Below are 19,057 nucleotides of genomic sequence, written 5' to 3'. Positions count from 1 at the left end.
GTTGAGAGAGTAGAAATCAAAAAAAAAAAAAACTTTATTGTCATTTCGAGCTATACAATGTACAATTCAAAGGAAATGTCTAATTGTATAATGTAATTGAAATAACATGACCATCAGTCCGAGCAACAGCTTTTTACTTTATTTTTTAACAGGGTTTTTTAAGTCACTTCCTGTTTACATTTAAGCAGCTTCTCTTTTATATAGAAAGACAGTTTGACATCATTTACAAGTCACTCTGCTCAGAACCTGTTGTCCCCCCATACAAAAAGGAAACATTAAGTCTCCACGTTACATACGAAAATATAATTTAAAAGCACTTGACGACAGACACGTTACAATACATTCACTGTACATTGAAACCCTCCCCTCCTTCCCTCGTCCCCCTCCTTCTGCACACAGCCTCCGCTCCTCCTCTCCCGTATGTGTAATACTGCAATTGGCCCCACGTGTAAAGCTGAAACTACTGCCATGGTGAAGCGGGGATGGCTTTACGAGTGTTTGACAGAGCTCCAACGGGAGACTCTCAGTCTGAGTCCATCCCACCCCACGTAAACTCTTCCCTTACGCTGAAAGGCAGGAATTGAGCCTTTCCATCGCACGCAAACCATTATGTCAGGGTTACTTTCAGGGTAGTCGGCACACAGACGCACTTTGAAACTGATACCAAGACTTAAGAGATCTTGGTCGACTTATCGGTGCTTCAGAACAGACATGGCTGTCTTTCAGGCACACACATTTGTGCTTGTTCGTTAGGTAGCACACTCGTTGAAGGCATTGTAAGTACAGTACAGGCGCTAAAACTAGAACAGGATATTCAAACATTAATTAGGCGGTTAAATGTTTCTTTAACCCTAATTGAATTAAATGAATAGCAGAAAAACAAAACGATGTAGAAAATGAAGTGACGCCTGTTTCACCGCCACTCTAAACCCAGTGGTCTCCATGGCAACAGCAGCTCGGAGGACAGGAGGGCGTGTGCATGTCAGAGGTCATTGTACCCATCAAAAGAACAAAAGGGAGCTTTGAGCCATCTGCGGATTAAAAACTGCGCACGATGAGGGAAATTATGTTCTGAATTAATGTGTCTTGGCACGCAGGCTTTTGTTTTTCTTAAGAGGCAATGGATGATGAAATCCCAGTCAGGGGGCAACAAGTCGGCCACCGCTACACTACATGACGCATAACACCGCCAGCCGTCCTGCTCCACAGGAGTCCAACCAGCGGCCTGGCACAGACAACACAACAGATCAGAGCACGGAAACGCGCAGAACACAGAAACACTCTATAGGCTGATGACTTGGACACTGCTGAAAAAACACACACGCATGGCGCCTGTACGCCTGTACGCATCACACACACACACACACACACACACACACACACACACACACACACACACACACATATTCAATGAACTGGAATGCTCTCGTCCACAACACACACACACAAATGACAGGTTGTAGATGGTAATCTCTTTCGAATACAAATCTTCTTTCGCACGTTCATCCTCTCGTTACGACACAGAAAGCATGCATGAAAACATTCCGTCGATGTACATCCACTCATCCGCACATTATTTTGGAGGTGCGATGGAGATTTAAAATCATCCCACCCTCCCCCCCCTCGTCAGGCACATGGTATGGTCAATGTTTGGCAGTGGAGAGCTGATGACAACATCATGGGGGGAAAACAAACAAACAAAAGATCTTGGCAACTGGAATACAGTTTGACGCTTAACTTAGCTCGCACAGCTAAGTCTCTTGAACACAGCTCTGGCACTCTGAATGAGGAAACACTGGCAATATGAAATACAAGGATGGCTTTCCGCAGGGGATGAAATGTTTAAGATTTGTTGGCCTGGGCCGTGTTCCAAATACGTTCAGCGCTGAGCAACCCTTCCCGATCAACATTAAAACATCGCGCACGATTCAGAGGAACAAACCGAAAAGGCGTCTCGGCTTCTCATCTCTCAGGCGAGAGAGAAAAAACTCTGAATCCAAAGTCACTTTGACTTCTGGAGGTGACACAACTGGCTGTCTCAGCAAATAAGGAATGAGAAGAACACTTACTGATACATAGAAATAAAAACAGAAACGCTGACAAAAATATATAAAATAAAGCTTGAAAATAAAGTGTAACTATTTATGTATATGCTCATGAATACTTTTATATATTTTTATGTACACATACATATCTGTCTATTGTTTATATAGCAATATATCTATTTAAAGTATAACTTAAGTCTCGCACTGAAACCCCCCAGGAGTTACTAGGAAGGCACAGATCTGAGCTCAGCGAACTCTGCAGCTAACGGAAAGGGAGTGTCACGACTGCTGAACTCAGATCAGTCCTAACGGTAACTTCATCAAAGGGGGCAGGGCTGGGCATCACTTCCTGTTTCTCCTCTTCTTTCATATCGTTTGTTTTTGTGTCTTTTTCTTTCTGTTTTTTACAGTTAGCACCTTATGTAAGTCAAACAATAAGAGAACAAAAAAAATAACATGATAGTATATATACGAATGTGCAAATGTACAACAATAAAAAATACTACAAAGATTTCCTTTCCAAAAATACAAGTGATAGAAAATGGATAGAAAAGAAAATATATATAAATGTAACGCATACAAAGAAAAAAGATGAGAAAAGAAAACTAGAACAACTTAAAGCACGCACTTGATCCTTTAGTGTGTGGGGATGGGTATCACAGGGTCGGGTAAGGAAAGTCAAGATAGGGCTATGTTGGGGGTCGTGATTGGTGCGAGCACGGGGCTCTAGCCCTGAATCTTGCGCAGGATCTCGGTGGAGACGGGTGGGTGGAAGTTGATGGTGTGGTGTCTCAGGCCCTGCGAGGTCTTGTAGCTCTTGCCGCAGCGACACTTAAAGGGTTTCCTCACGCGGATCTGCGTACGGTGGCCGTTCTTGGCGTGGTACTTGATACCGTTGACATTCTGAAAAGAGACAGGGAAGTGGAGATGCGTTACGAAAGGTGGAGAAGGGGGTCGCAAGTGGTGCTGCACCGAATGCTTTGAAGCCTCGGCGCTTAACTCACGTTGACATTTGAATGAAAGAAAATCAACATTTGAATGCTTTAAACAGCTATTATTTGTGATTCTGTTTAAACCCAGTATTTACACTGCGGATAAAGATCAGGATACACTAATATTATTAGTATTATACTATCTGTAGAATAAATACTTTATGCATCAATGAATGAAGTTACAAGATGCTGTTTGGCAGATTTATCCTGTGTCCTGTCTTTATGCTAAGCTAAGATAAGCTAAGCTAAGCTAAGCTAAGCTAAGCTAGCAGTAGCCTCAACACAGCAGTTTGGTTTGAGAATTTGGCCTAATGGCAGTAACTCTATACACACAAAGGATCTCCTTATGGATGATAATACAATTGTTTATCTTTTTTTTTTTTGTCTATTTTATTGGACCCGCCCCCCCCCCCCCATTAGATTCGGCCTTTAGCAGCTTCTCATTGTCCTCGAGTCCACACATAAAATGACTACTGATTACTTAATAACACTTCTACATTTACCGGTACTTAGAAAGGATAGTTATTATAGAAACCTCTCTTCACTATGTCAGACCTGCACCAAACCCTGGTCACACACTGGGGGGAGAAATCAGGTTTGATAACACTCATTCAGATCAACAACAAATGTGACTTTATCCCACGTCACTATATGGTCTGAAAAGGTGCAAAATGAATGAAGTTTTTGTTACCAGCCGTAATCAAATTCAACCAAAGCAAATATACCATGACATATTTATCACTGCTTCTAATCATGACATTCTGGATTTATAATGTGCTTTTTCAAATATTAAGTCCAGACATGTGATAAGACAAAAGCTCCAGTGTGGGCTTCATCAGAAACAAGTAAACCTCGTGTCCGATGGCAGCGCAGCCGGGGCCGATCTTTCAGTCCTCTGGTACGGCTTTACCTTGTATCTCTTCTTACAGCCGGGGACGGGGCAGGCGAACGGCTTCTCCTCTCCCCCGTTCATACACATGGAGCTGAGGATGGACTCAGAGCTGATGGCGCTTTCTGTGGTCCACGACTCATCGCTGTCCGACTCCTCGTAGTCTACCTCCTCCTCATCATACTCACTGCCTGGAGGCACGCAGAACAAAAAAAACGCTAGTCATCCCAGATGAAATATGGATGGGGAAATGCCAAAAAGACATCATGCCTTGGGAATTTACCAAACAGAAAATGATATGTGGCTTTGTATTAATACTTCTCTCTATGTTCTGCTGCTATTCATGCATTAGCAGCCCACATGCCACTGAAAGCAGACAAAACGGCAGTGATAGAGTCTGTGTGTGTGTGTGTGTGTGTGTGTGTGTGTGTGTGTGTGTGTGTGTGTGTGTGTGTGTGTGGTGTGTGTTAGTGTGTGTGTGTGTGTGTGTGTGTGTGTATGTGCGCGCATCTGTGTACACTTGTGAGTCAAAATGCAGGGGCTGGCACTGAGAAAGAGATCATTAAGTGGGAGTGATCCCCATTGCTCAGCCTGGAAAAAGTGCTTTGCTAAGTGCAGAACATTTTCCACTCACACACACACACACACACACACACACACACACAGAGACACAGAGACACACACACACACACACACAGACACACACACAGACACAGACACACACACACACACACACACAGAGACACACAGAGACACACACACACACACACACCACACACTTAAAGGCCCACTGACCCCCCACCATCTCACAGGAAATGCTGCACCTCAGCATGAGGAAATGGATGGCACCCTGGCACATGTCGAAAGATGTGTGTGTTGGTATGTGTCTGTGTGTGTGTGTGTGTGTGTGTGTGTGTGTGTGTGTGTGTGTGTGTGTGTGTGTGTGTGTGTGTGTGTGTGTGTGTGAAGCCGTGCTGGTGTATAAGCCCAGACCTAACACTGCGTTTGGAACCATTTGGGCTGGAATTGGACATCTGCTTCTGGGCTGTGCAACACACGGCCCCATGCGAACACACAGCGTGACAGCTGCTATGTAATTAGCAGAGTGTTGACTGGTCTGCTCACTGTAGGAGCCCCCAGTCAAAACACACAAACAACGCGGGTGAACGCACGCGTGCACGCAATGACAGTGGTTGGGGTTTTAGCCCTGATTAAATCTTTTGAGAAAATATTAGAATGAAAACATCAGAACACCCAATTTATTACAAAAATAATAGTTTTTGGTTAAAAGTGAATAATTTGCAGTTTGCTAAATAAAAGAGGAGCTCCGGCTCTCTTGGTGAATATGTTTGAAGTTACTTTTTGAAATGTTCGGTAGTAGCCAGGTATGAAATATCTTCATTTGCTCATCAGTACGCTGTTATGTGATGAATGGGCTCCTAACTGGAAGCTTCTTCTGTTAGCCTAGTATGGTTCATCTGCATTACTCAGTTTCAACGCCTCCATTCACTTCACAAGTGCAAACGCACACTTGGACACACACACACACACACCTGTCGTACCTGTAGGTGTGCTGCTGCGGAAGGAGGAGGAGGGGGTGATGGGGGGCGTGACGGGAGGCGTCAGGTTACCGCTGGTGTGGCGAGGAGGCGTGGCCGTGCTGTTCCTGGACACTCCACCGGTGATGGACAGGGACAGTTTAGGCGTGGCCTTCTTCTTCATGGTCTCCTGCTCCCGGCGCGCCGCATCTGTCATGAAACTGATGGCACCCAAAGAGGGGGCGGAGGGGGTCATCAGTAAATCCAATGACAAGGTAAAGTCCCTGAATCTAATCAAATGTACCAACAAACCTCCCGTCTGGAAGCAAACAGAAATGCCAAACTTAAAGATATATAATTGTTTTAATCCATCAAAAGTTTCCCTTTGATAATAATAATAATATATAACTTAAAGAATAATTCTGGTTTATTACCAAGGTACTTAAACCAAACATCTCTCGACTCTCACAGCCTCGTGACATCCTTTACACCCACAGCAATAAATGTTGTCACTTTGTTTATTTCACCAGCTTTTCATATTAACTTTGATGTAGGTTTTCATCATGGATTGCGTATTTAATGCTTAGCTAGCTCCGCTCCCCGTCTGGCGGGGGACGCCAGGAGACAACAACCAAATAAGACGACAGGATTGTTTCATTTGAAGCATTAAATGTTTATGAAACACCAGATTGTGTTGAAAATCAAGGAGTGCATTTAAATGTGTGACTGCTGGCGCTTCCTGCTCAGTCTAAACTTCATTTCCGAGTGTAGTGTTATTATTACTGATGATCCAAACTGTGATTCACTGGAATTACACTTTAATAAATCTTATTTACTGCAGTATTCTTTGTATTCTACTTGTTTGTGCTTTGTGTTCATTTAAGCTTCTTATTATTACGGCTATTGTGTGCGCTGGTGCTATGAGAGGGAAGGAGGTTTGACAAAGACATAATTGAGCTTCTGAATGAACAGCGCCTTTAAATATACAGTCATCACAACATTGTACAGTGAATACGTCTGGCATTTACAACCTCGCCACTTGAACAATTACCACAGAAAACAAACCTAACTTTCTCCGTTTCACCGTTATCTTTGTCAACGCTGCGCCGTGGAGTGATTTAACAGGGCATTAAGTGGGACGTGACACATCGGTTCACCACACACAAACACACGCAGTAATCCTGAAAGGCCGCCTTTAGCTGGGCCGTTTGCAGCGCAGGGATTTAGGAGTGATTGTCTTGTGTGGTTTTCTTTGCTGGTCTGTGGATGACTCACTGCTGTGTCTATGGGAAGACATCAGCCATTTGTGCACGCACGCACGCACGCACGCACACACACAAGACTTTCACTGGTGGAGCAATACTGCCCTCTATAGACGGAACACCTTTGGTTTGTGTGAATGAGCGTGTACCTGTTGATGTAGCTTAGGGCCAGGTAAGTGGGCTGCTGTTGCTCCTGCTTCTCCAGGACCCGCGGATCTGTGTCTGTGAGAAAGAGAGAGAGAGAGAGAGAGAGAGAGAGAGAGAGAGAGAGAGAGAGAGAGAGAGAGAGACTGATTAATCACTGCTTTCTGTGGAGGAAAGATGTTGCGTGAATACTCTTAGTATGTAGCTGACTCATACATCTATTATTCCTGCCAGACTGGCTCATAGTTTGCAGGATGTTTCTCACACTGCGTTCTCTGTATTAGTCCACGATGTGTGAGAGCCTTCAGATAGATTTTGGATACTTTCATAATTGGCAAATTATTATTATGCCTAGCTGTCTGTAATTTACTACGAATGCCTTTCCAAAAGTGACCGAAGGCCGATTTATCATCGCCAGAGTCTGAATGTGGCAAAGAAGAAATTCGAGGCTGTGATGAATGTACACAGTGTATTACTTGAAACACACACACACGCAGACACGCTTTTTCCAGTTGACTTGCTAGGTCAGTAACACTACAGTAGGCAACTTCCACTGCCTGAGGGAAGCAGCATTAACTTCAAAGCCCCACCTCCCACCCCCTGGAAAACAGGAGCAAGTGTGCATGAAAACACTGCGGGTGGGTGCATCTGTGTAGAACCAGTGCCATCAAGTGTTCACCGGGGTAAACTTCAGATCCACACTAAAAAAAATAAATGGTAGGTTTAAGCCATGGCGTGCATGGCTATGCCTGCGAGAGTGTGTGTGCATGTAGGCATAATTGCAGCTATATATGTAATGGCTAGCAGATGTATTGCTATTCAGACCCAAGAACTGGATCATCTCTGTGCAACAGTTAACAACACACTCCTGGACGCTCCTTCCAACTACTAATCCCATGTGTGTGTGTGTGTGTGTGTGTGCGCTTGCGTGTTGGCCTTCTTAGCCCTTTAGTTTTTCAGGCTTTCACACCTCATAATTAAAAAAGAATGTAGACTTCCCACAGTGCAGGAGAACACCAAGGAGACCAAACACGAAAACAACCTAGAAAAAAGAAAAGAAAAATGCACACTACTGCTGCTGCTGTGTAGACCAGAGGCTCGTACGTTTCAGTATATGTAAAACAAAAAGTGAAAAGGTTAGGTGAGGAAAATAGATAGCAGGGGCAAACAAACACACACACACACACACACACACACACACACACACACAAGGTGGTCCACAGAGGTGGTCTTTGACAGTCTTTTATAGCTGAGCCTTAATAATCCTACCTGCTGCTCAGATGTAGAGACCAGAGCTCTCTGCGCACGCATCAGCACAGACTCACACACACACCAACACACACACACACACACACACAATAACACTAACACACCTCGACCTACTGATAAGGCTGAGTCATGAAAAGTGACAATGAGAGCTAGTAGCATCTTGAAGTCCGACCTCTTTATAAAAATGTTTGATGATATTAAAAGGATGGCTACTGTCGCACTCTGAGGAGAAGTAAAGACAAGAACATGTGATAATAAAAGTGTGTTTTGTAACCAAATAGCTCAGGGCGACATGGATAACAGTTACATACTTTCAGAACTGTAACACCGTACTGTTATGTAAGTGTTAAGACAAGGAACACAAAACAAACCAGAAGGGCACTCGCAGAGCGCGGGCCTCTGCCAAAGCTGTTTCCACAAGTGAAAGATAGTTTGTGTATCCGCCCCGTGATTCGGATCAACGCAAAAATGTTATAGATTCTAACTTGGCCTATGCTTCGCCCGCCCACCAAGTTTCATGAACATCGGGCCAGTACTTTTCCGTAATCCTGCTGGAAAAAAAACAGACAAATCAACAAAACAGAAACAAAAACATAAACCTTCTTGGCTGGGGTAAAAATGAAAACAAACACTGATGACTTCCTGAGCCCAAAGTGGCGTTTTTAAGTTGCACGTTTTGTCCGACTAAGATAAGATAATTCACGTGAATCCTCACGTTGGAGAATCTGGAGCGACTGAAGGGTTTGCATTTTTCCTTGATAAGTCACTTTGACCATCGGTCATCAAAACTGTTGTTGTGACTAATTTATTAATAAACTAATCATCCGTCTGCTATGTTGAACCAGGAGTCCAACTCCACTGAACCATGAACACTGTGGCAGGAAGCTCAAATCCATTTAGGCAAATGTTACACTGCCAGATATTAAAGTACCAGAAAGAGAAATGCCAGAATAAGTAACTTGGGATGAACAAGGAGCTCAGGTTTTTGCTTTAAGATGAGGTAAGTGTGTGTGTGTGTGTGTGTGTGTGTGTGTGTGTGTGTGTGTGTGTGTGTGTGTATGTGTGTGTGTGTAGAGAACGGGAGAGGGGGGCAAGGTGTTGGTGGAAATGGAGTTAGCCAGGTGCAGAGAGAGAGATGCAGTAAATGTTCACCAGCTTTATGACTTCCGCTCACCTAGCAGGACAGGAAGCTAACACAGTGCTGATCCTACGGCTGCAGCAGGAGGGGATCAACACAAACACACACACACACACACACACACACACACACACACACACACACACACACACACACACACACACACAGTAAGCTACATGAATTTTCTCTGATTTAATTAGCAAGTTTTACATTTAACCTACACGGTGCATTGCACACTATTCTGTGTGTGTTTTCCATCTGCGTGTGTGTGTGTGTGTACGTGTGTGTGTTTCAGTGCATGTGTACTGCATGTCCGAGACATTTCAGAGTCTCGAGGGTCTATAAATATCTACCTAATTAGCATTCCTGTCATTAAAAACAGCAACCAATCAACTATCGCTCCACTCATTTCGACACAGACATCCATCTCTCCCCAGCAGTACACTGCTGCCCCCTGCTGAATACACACAGTGTGCATGTGTCCACACGTGCAAGTGCACATGTGTATAAGTCTGTGCGTGTGTCTCTACATGTGTGTATGTGTTGAGACCAGGCCAAGAATGCATGGCTTGTTTTGCAGACTGCTAATTAAGCCACAGAGAGCATTTTAACGTGTTTCTAGAGCAGCAGGCAACCGGATGGAGGGAGAGGAGAGGAGGAGGAGAAGGAGCAGGGGGGATATGGGTGGGGGAAAAGGCAAACTTCTCTGTAATTACACTTCCCAGAGCTTGGTGGGGCGCTCGGGCCCTGCGACTTCCGAAAGGCAATCTGTGTGACTGTGTGCATGCGGATGTATGTGTAGCGTGAAAAGAGAGGGCCTGCAGTTTCCAGTTTGGGATTCCAGATCCACTAATTGCTCCGCTACACCCTGACAGGTCATTTAGGAAGTATGGTGAACACACTCTCACATGCACAAACACACGCCCCTTCCCGTCTCACACCTCGGAAAGTGGGATGGGAAACAATCTGGCAACTGGGGCTGGAGGGCATGGCTATATACATGGTTTACATCATTATCATGATATCAATAAAAGGTATTATCTGATACTCACTCATGTCACAATAAGGCAAATGTATGAAAAATCACATATCAACAGAGCTGAAACAGTTATTCTGATTATCAATTAATCATTTAAGTCATTTGTCAAGCAGAAACGCTAATTTCATAGTTTCAGCTCCTCAGTTGTGAGGACGTGCAGCTTTTCTCCATCACACATCACTGTAAACTGAATATTTTGGACATTTGATGGCTGTTTTCAGTATTCGGTGATGTTTTATAGACCACACAAGTAATCAGTTAATCAATCAGATTATCATCAGATAAATAATCAATAATTATTGTTAGTTGCAGGCAGCACACGTATAAAATAATCTAAAGTAAGTTCAGAAAAAGGGTTACTATGTAAAAACTGCAATTATTCAGATTTAGTTGGTTTGCAAAAAAATACGATAACTGACCATTTTTTTCATTATTAAGTTTCTTGTTTAATCTTTTTGTCTATGAAATATCTGAAAATAGTGAAAGATGTCGATCACAGAATCAAAGCTGACATATTCATGTGCCCCCGTTTGTCTGACCCACCATTCAAAACTCAAATATACTAATTTTACTATCATGGAAGACAAAGAAAAGCAGAACATCTGAGAACCTGGATGATTTAAAAGATTGAACAATTATCAAAATTGTTGCAGATTGATTAACTTGTCTATTGATTGACAAACCATTTTCCCCTTGAAGATCCACAAAGTAATTTCACCTGAAAGTTAATTACTGCTCAGACCTACTGACATCAAAGAACCTAATGCAAAGACACATTCTGGTAATTCACATGATACCTCCTTAGCTGTGCAATTATATCTTCATTCAATAAAACTAACCGCAGCAGGGAAGGGGTTTCCCTACCTGTTAATGACAGACAGGTAGAAACTGCTTCACCGTATTGTGTTTGCCTTTTCTTTGAGCCAAGGCAGATGAAGGCATACAGACGAACTCTGCTGGTGGGCTGAGCGATTACCTATTTAAAAGTTACTGCTGGTAAATTATCTGCATGCTTCAGCAGAGACTGCGTTATTACAACACAATGCTGACCTGACTCCTCTTGTCACACCTCAGCCTTTGATTCCAGCTATAAAACCCAAATAAAGAAAAAGTTACTTCTGTAAAAGCAAAGCTGAGATGTTTGGCATTTCCCCGTGCTCACGCCCATGTTTTTCCTTTCTTAACCTTCTCTTTCCCAATTTTAATCTCAATCTGCCCCCCCCCCCCCCCCCACCTCTCCCTCCCAGCTCCTCTTTGTTGAGGTAAGAGGCAGGTATGTGCTTGTGCAGGTGGGAACACAGCACAACGCTGCACACAGGCAGCCGATGAGCCTGACATCATTACATTCCTCAGACCTTACCTTGAGTCACCGCGCAAAGCCTTCGACAACAACCAAACACCGCACTGACCCCTTTCCTCTCGCATTCAGCTGTAATCTAAACAGTGCGGGTATGTTATTGGAAGGCTGCTATCCTTTCTTCTAGGATGAGGTCAGCGCTAACGACCCACATATGACTTCATTTTCTCACGGAAAGGATCACGACGGGCTCATCTGGCTTGTTTGCTGCCAACTATTCCGTAGGCAAGAGTTCAAATGAGATACAAAGTGAGATCATTGAGCTGCACAGAGGGCCAGAACCCGTTTCATTTTATTGTGGCTGTGCAGCACAAAGGGTGTCCGACCAGAAGAGGGCAGCACAGTCTACGATAATGACCAAGTGTGTCTCTCACAGGCCTACATTGATTTCTGAGACCTACTGACTTACTTTTTACAGCTGTTAACTTCTGATAGCACAATCCTGCCTCGGGGTTATCGGATTTATTGTTAGTGCCTGCTTTTTCATAATCTGTTTGCACACTGCAGGACGGTCCACAATCAAGGCAATCTGTTATCTGCAAAGCCTCTAACGGTTTATATGAAGTCTCACATGATGGAGCTTTGAGGATCAAATCAGTTTATCTTTGATTGATTCTTGATCACACCGCTGCGCCATTTCAAAACCAAAAAGGGAAGTCAACGCTAAATGCCACTGCCCCCTCTTTCTCCTGCAACACTCTCACCTCAATCCCCCCCAATCTGTCACACTTATCCCCTGTGGTAACTGTTCTGCGAGCGGTATTGATTATAATGTGTGTATGATCTAATGAGCAGCCACGGTATGAAGCGAGAAGAGAGAGGGAACTCATTAATCCAAGCGATCTGACTGGGAAACCACCGTTCCGCTCGGCTGACTGTTGGGGGTCAAAAGTCAAGCTAAGAGCCAGATGGGGCATAAATCAGTGCGGGGTTTTGGTTGTGTGACTGAAAAGACAATATCTTTTCATGCATTCCCAGCTTTTTATTTAAATATGTCTGAAAATACACATTACAGTAACAGGAATACAACATATTATTAGCTAATATAATTTTTTTTATTTAAAAATAACATTTAATTCACACAACATTGATGACAGTCAAACTGTTACCCATGAATCTCCGCGCAATCACTTATGCTAGCTGAGCTACGCTAATCACTGTGCTGCAGTTAACTACGTATTATTATTTTTAATAGCTTACTTTTGTATACACCATAAAAAGGCCTGTTCCTACATGGCACTACACATTATTGTAGCCACAATTTAATATAAACCTGAAAACCGTTGAGACCCCTAATTTGTTTACTGGTTGGTTTGGGGTATTTTCCACAATATATATGGTGTAAAAAACTCAAATGATCATCCACAATGTTAATCCCCCCCCTCGTTAATTTGCTAATTAGCATATGGTAGGATGAAGAGGGGTCCAAAACACCTCTGGGAAATGCAGCTCACAGTCGCACAAAACTTGACCCCTTTTTTATAAACATCAGTCCAGTCCTACATGTGATGTGACATCACGCGTCGGGTGTCCTCACCGCAGCTGGCTGCTGGAGAGGGCTCTTTGTTAGCGAGACAGCAGGTGTGCAATAACTCAGCCAATATACTGCCCCCAACCCCTTTGCAGACAGCCAGTTGCCATGGAGACTGGCTCAATGAAGCATCCATTCTACCCCCTCACCCCCACCGCCTCAGCCGCGTTAAACAGCCTCCCGAGGATGGATGCACGCCACAAATAATGATTAGCCCACATCAACTTTGTCACAGATTATTGAGTGCTTTTTTTTTGGAGGTTTAAAACTCATAGATTGTTCTGAAGTGTAATTTGCGACGGTGGATTAAAGGTTAATCTACCCGAGTGGATCAAAATAGAAGGATGTGTTTGACCTGCGCTTCAAAGAGTGTTAAATATTTAACAAGACTTACATTGCATGGTACTAATTAGACTACATTTGAATGGCTGTCCCTGTTATATCATGTCTATAGCAAAGGACTCACTAATCAATAACTAGGCAATGCTAAAATACTTTAATAATATTTTATTTATTGCGCCTACACCTAGGAGAGGTAGTTTAGTTAACAGTGGACTAAAATATAATGTCTATTTTATTTTTCTTGAGAGGCCACATTTGTCACGTGCATTGATGGTGAAATAGAAGTTAATACATTAATTTCAACCAATACAGGCAAATATTCCTATCTTTATTACTTGATAGCTAAATAACATGCATTAATTGAATACTATGGTGTTGACCCAGAAGCTAATTTTGTCCGCCTTAATGTCAAACTGTGGGTAAACCGAGTCTGTGCCAGGTGACAGTTATCATTTGGTTTAATTTCAGGTGAAAAGCTATTAAGCGGTGCAACAAGTTGAAGCTTGTGCATGTGGAAGAACATATCATTAGTTCATTGCACTTCTGCAATAGATAATGGGATCAATGGTAATTAAGTGACACACCAACACAAAGCACTGCAAAAGGTGATGTTCTCGATGTGTTGACACACCTGAGGCGAGAAAAGCGACAGGCGGCAATACACAAGCGGTGTGAGAGGAGCCCCGGCTGCACCGCATCAGGCCTGGAAAGGTAAACACAGCGACTCTTCTGCAGCGTTAGCTGTGAAACCGCTGCCTGGCCGGAATGCTAGTTACACCTATGAGACCTACGCGGCCCTCGAAGTCGAGTTACCGCTGCGAAAGGTACCTGTCACGGCTAATGCAAAAATAAAACAAGCAGGTCACTTATTTTACAGAGAAGCAGTGTTTTTCAAAGGAATTAAAAGTCTCGTGCTGCTGAATAACTCGCACTGCGACGAACCTCGACGGAGCGCGAGCTGCCGGAATAGCGGAATGCATACCGAGCCTATTTGCGTGCAGCTAACTAGCTAGGACGCTAGCTACAGCTAGCTTGCCTAGCTCCGTATCCCCCCTCTGGCCCGACTCACCGATGTGATTGTCCTCGATGTGGACGATGAGCTCGGCGAGAGACTCGAACTGGAGTCCGCAGCCGCCGAACCTGCAGGAATTGGAGAAGAAAGAAGCGGCGGCGATGCCCGTCATGTTTTCGGCGCTGGTGCATTCAACGGGTGGAGGGGGGGTCCGGGAGCCGGGGAGGTGAACGAGGAGGCAGAGTTGTCGGGTTCGGGGTGGGAGCGCCGCAGAGCGCGGAGCAGACACCGGGCGGCCAGACAGGACAGCGGCGAACGCAACTGGGAGGCAGGCGGAACGGTGGGGGTGGGGATGGGGGGGGGGAGGAGGGGAAGGGCTGGTTGGTGGCAGTGCACGTCACGACCTGCCTACCTGTTGGGATCATCATGGATCAGCTCTCACTGGGACATTATTATTAATATTGATGACAATACAATCAGAGTGAAATCATAGCACATCTACATGCGTGATATAGACACCATGCAGCTAACACATGTGTATGCCTTTGTTATGAACACGATCTGCTTGAGCAGTTTGTTCAAATCATATTGATCAAGCATTGATCATTATATCATTATTATATGTTTTGGTTATATCTAAATATATATATATATATATATATATATATATATATATATATATATATATATATATATATATATATATATATATATATATATATAAATGCCCAAATTATACATAAGGAATAGATAGATATCAGTACATTTGTATCTGATGGACAGTATGGAGATATTGATCACCTATAACAGGTAATATACTGTATATTTGTATTACACTCACACGTCCTTTAAACAATTTTGACTTATACAGTGCAACAGGTTTTAATAATATCAGATTTTGCCATTTAAACCTACAAATATATAAAGATTTGAGTCTTTGGTGGAACACTGTACGCAGAGAAATGAAGCAGTCATCCAAAAACTGTTTGGGAGAGTGAATTTAATATAATATGAATTAATTTGATGTACATTCATTGTAAAGGCCCAAATGGAATAAGTACGCAAAATCACAAATATATGGAACATTTTCTTTCATGTCCCACCTGTAGCAGGTAATTTACTATACATTTGTCCCACAGTTGATGCTTAACTTGAGCACTACCTTGTAATAAAACAATAAATAAGAGTCGCACTAGGATCTTAGAGCTTGCCAAAGAATAGGCCTGAGCAGTCATCCGGATACTGTGAGGATATGATGTGGAGGAGGAACTGAACTCGCGGTGACCAGAGTCATCTAGGAGTGACAGCATCATGGTCCCAGAATAGCGACTGATTGTGAGCTGGACATTTGCTGACAATCTAAATAGCTGCTAGATCACAATTATTCCAAACATTCATTTGCAGAAATGTGCTTACATAATTCTGCCGTAATTCCTTTGTGATATGCCTTACGTACTTTGAATATCTAATGTTTATGAAATGTAAAATATAAAGACTTTTATGCCCTGCTTTTTGTTTTGTTTTAAGGGGTACAGTAATGGGCTGGAGTTAATATTTTTGATCTGGAAATCTGAAAATCAATCATTGTTTGTAGCTTTGGGAGCAATAGTTAGTATAACTGCACATGTAGTGTATTTAAGGTATAGCAGTTGCATAACCCATTGACAACAACATTTATCACATCCATAAAGTTTAAAGATTAATGTTGCCCTGTAATGGCTCAGTGGTGAGGAGAGAACTTTGTTATATGTGTGTGTGTGTGTGTGTGTGTGTGTGTGTGTGTGTGTGTGTGTGTGTGTGTGTGTGTGTGTGTGTGTGTGTGTGTGTGTGTGTGTGTGTGTGTGTCCCAGAGAGAGGAGAATGTCCTTAAATCACGGGTTGGCCGGCTGGCCTGTGTTGGATCTGCTAATCGAGCGTTGAAATTACCTATCATAAAGCACTGGCCAGTGACTTCAGCAAACAACCTTAAGAGCTGGGAACACACTCAGTCTTTTTTCTGACTGCCTTCTTTCTACCCAACCATTTAAAAACATACAGAAACATAAAATAAATTCCCATTCACAGCTGAAAATATGTACTTAACACACAAACAATATGACATCATCTAGCGTCCACACATGTACAGTATAGAAATTCAATGACTTCATCAGCCAGCACAGATGTTCTCTCTTACACACAAACGTGAAGACACACACTCAACATAAACACACTCATTATACGCACATGGTGTATCAGAGCTGTGACAGTGACGCAGTTCCCAACACCATTACGTAAATGGGAAGTGGTAGCATGTGTTGTGAAATGCAAGATAGAAAGGGAGAGACTCAGAGCGAGCTTACGGTGCATGACATCATCTGATCTGAGGTCTGTGGGTGGCGCACAATGTAACAGTTTGGGATGGATTTCAAACTAGCACTCTACCTCCCTTTTCTCTGTAGACAAACAGTCCAACCTGTGGATCTGCATGTGAGGGCAGAGTTGGATGTAGATGTAACGCCAACCATTGAATTACATAGTCAGATGACTGTATTTTGTTTACTTGGATGCTGTTTAAAGTATCTGTTTCCAGAATTCTTTTAAGTCGCACATTAGTCCCACATTACTCACTAGTAGAAATAGTCAGAAACCACCATGTATCAAATCATAATATTTTGGCAGCTGGGCCAGATATATGATGTAGCTACAGTGAGGATAATGTTACATGGGAATATAGGTCAGGAAGTTTGTTTGACCTTTGACCTGAAAAGCCATATTTCTTACAGACGTGGTGACATCAGGCTCTGTGCAGGTAGCTCTCTAAAGCTCCCTGTCTGGCTGTTAAGAGCCATTCTGAGGTGAAGATGCCAGATGGTAATGGCTAGTATAGCCGCTGAGTTATGGAGGTAGTTGTAATCTCAGTGGCATTGTCTGCTCCAGGGCACCAGCCAGAGACTTCCTGGCTGCCGTCATACGCTTTTTAGTGTGACTGTGCACTCTCCACGGGCACGCGCAAGCTGTAAAACATCCCATATCTTCACTGAAAACAAAGCTCAGTGATTCACATCCACACGGGGGGAAGAGCTCAAAACACAGAGTGACATCATCACAACTTCCTGTTTCTTCTTGTTGTCGTGGCTACCGTAATTTGCATACTTTTGCCGATTGGTGGATGATGAGTCAGTAGGGTTTGGTCCCATTTTGCGCTTCAATCACAACAAAACCATATCCCTCTGTTCAGCTCCAGCCCGGCTGGAGCAGCGGAAAGCCTTACCAAACATGGCAGAGATATTACTCCATGGCTTAGCTCGGCGGAGATGTGTCTCCTGTTATTTTGTAGGGCCAATGGGATTTCATGGCATCATATAAATAATACTTTATTTATTCACAGGAAAAAACTGGATTTTGTAGCAGTTGCTCCATTTTAGAATTTAATTCAATTAAATGTAAAAGAAAATTATATAAACATAGAGAAGTAAAAATGTGCACATTTAACTTCAATATATAATAAATATGTAAAACACATGTGTATTACAATATATACAGTAGTGTTGTAATAATAATAATAATAATAATAATGATATTAATACTAAAAACAAGAATAATGCTTGAATTTAATTCAGTGTTGCTTAACTGAAAACTATTAAAAAGGATGCATAAGCCTGAATAACCATCTCTCTCTCATTTCTATGAACCATACACCATAGTATAAAAAGGTATTGTTTTAGTAGAAATCACAATGAATAACAACTTTTTAAACTGTGAAGCTGTTCCTCTATAAATATGTGTCCCCTACACAAAACTTGTGTCAGAATTGGGCGTGACTCTTTGCCCTGATCATGACTTATGACATCATATTAAACAAACAATGGCTATCAGTCTGTAATGACTGTAGATGTATTTATGTTGACAACAAATCCAGTCTATCACAATGTGTTCCATGTTATCAATAACACCCTCCTGCTTGAATATTTTCATCCCTACAGTGCACCTTATGATCCAATAATTACCTGATTTCACTGGAGCTGTATCACATGGTTGCAGAATTATAATCAGGTATATGCACAATTAAATGGAATGAACTACTAACAGCTTTCAATATTGATTATTTCATTATCATTGGAGAATCTTTATAATCCCTGGTGTGTTTTATGATTATTACTAGATTACTAGAATATGTAGACATAAGTGTGTATTAATTATGTCTATTAATTATATTTGTTGCTTGATTGTTGGTTGTCTGACTTACGATGTGTTATATACATGGTATACATACATAAATGTTTAGTTTTTTTCTTAGGTCTCTCTTGAAAAAAGATTTTGATCTCAATGTGATTATGATTTAAAAAAATAATTTAAATATAGGGCAGATGGACACATTTGTTATATATAATAATTAACAAATATTAATAATAATCATTGTATTAGTAGCCTTTTACAAATATCATTATTATCATTAGGGCCTTTTGTTATGCTAACATTAGTTGTAGTAGCCTATGAAATGTTAGTAGTCTGGTATCATC

At 42.4% G+C, this 19,057-nt stretch overlaps 1 protein-coding gene across 2 annotated transcripts; it reads right to left on the bottom strand.

The window, feature by feature from the left end:
* Positions 1-124: 124 nt before the first annotated feature.
* Positions 125-14,881, bottom strand: LOC115016163 (juxtaposed with another zinc finger protein 1-like). 2 transcript variants are annotated; one of them, XR_003833081.1, is made up of 6 exons: positions 14,616-14,881; positions 6,876-6,948; positions 5,489-5,685; positions 3,948-4,117; positions 1,372-2,948; positions 125-1,340 (listed from the first exon to the last, which is right to left on the bottom strand). XR_003833081.1 is itself a non-coding variant. In XM_029443837.1 (5 exons), exons 1-5 carry the CDS (start codon positions 14,728-14,730, stop codon positions 2,772-2,774), a joined length of 732 nt encoding a protein of 243 aa, XP_029299697.1. In that variant the 5' UTR covers positions 14,731-14,881; the 3' UTR covers positions 125-2,771. The 2 variants fall into 2 exon arrangements, 1 of the variants encoding a protein (XP_029299697.1); XM_029443837.1 differs by having other exon boundaries at positions 125-2,948.
* Between the last annotated feature and the right edge of the window lie 4,176 nt (positions 14,882-19,057).

Source organism: Cottoperca gobio, chromosome 11 (genome assembly GCF_900634415.1).
Source record: "Cottoperca gobio chromosome 11, fCotGob3.1, whole genome shotgun sequence".
NCBI classification, from domain to species: domain Eukaryota; kingdom Metazoa; phylum Chordata; class Actinopteri; order Perciformes; family Bovichtidae; genus Cottoperca; species Cottoperca gobio.
The sequence above is the reverse complement of the archived record's forward strand: the minus strand, read 5'-3'. Positions and strand labels throughout refer to the sequence as shown.

What these genes read in the sequence shown, in the direction of transcription:
- LOC115016163 (XM_029443837.1), bottom strand. Translation starts at nt 14,730, where the DNA reads ATGACGGGCATCGCCGCCGCTTCTTTCTTCTCCAATTCCTGCAGGTTC. An exon ending in GCCCTAAGCTACATCAACAG is followed by an intron (nt 5,686 to 6,875) that starts GTACACGCTCAT and finishes GGGTGCCATCAG; the next exon opens with TTTCATGACAGATGCGGCGC. An exon ending in CCGCAGCAGCACACCTACAG is followed by an intron (nt 4,118 to 5,488) that starts GTACGACAGGTG and finishes GCGTGCCTCCAG; the next exon opens with GCAGTGAGTATGATGAGGAG.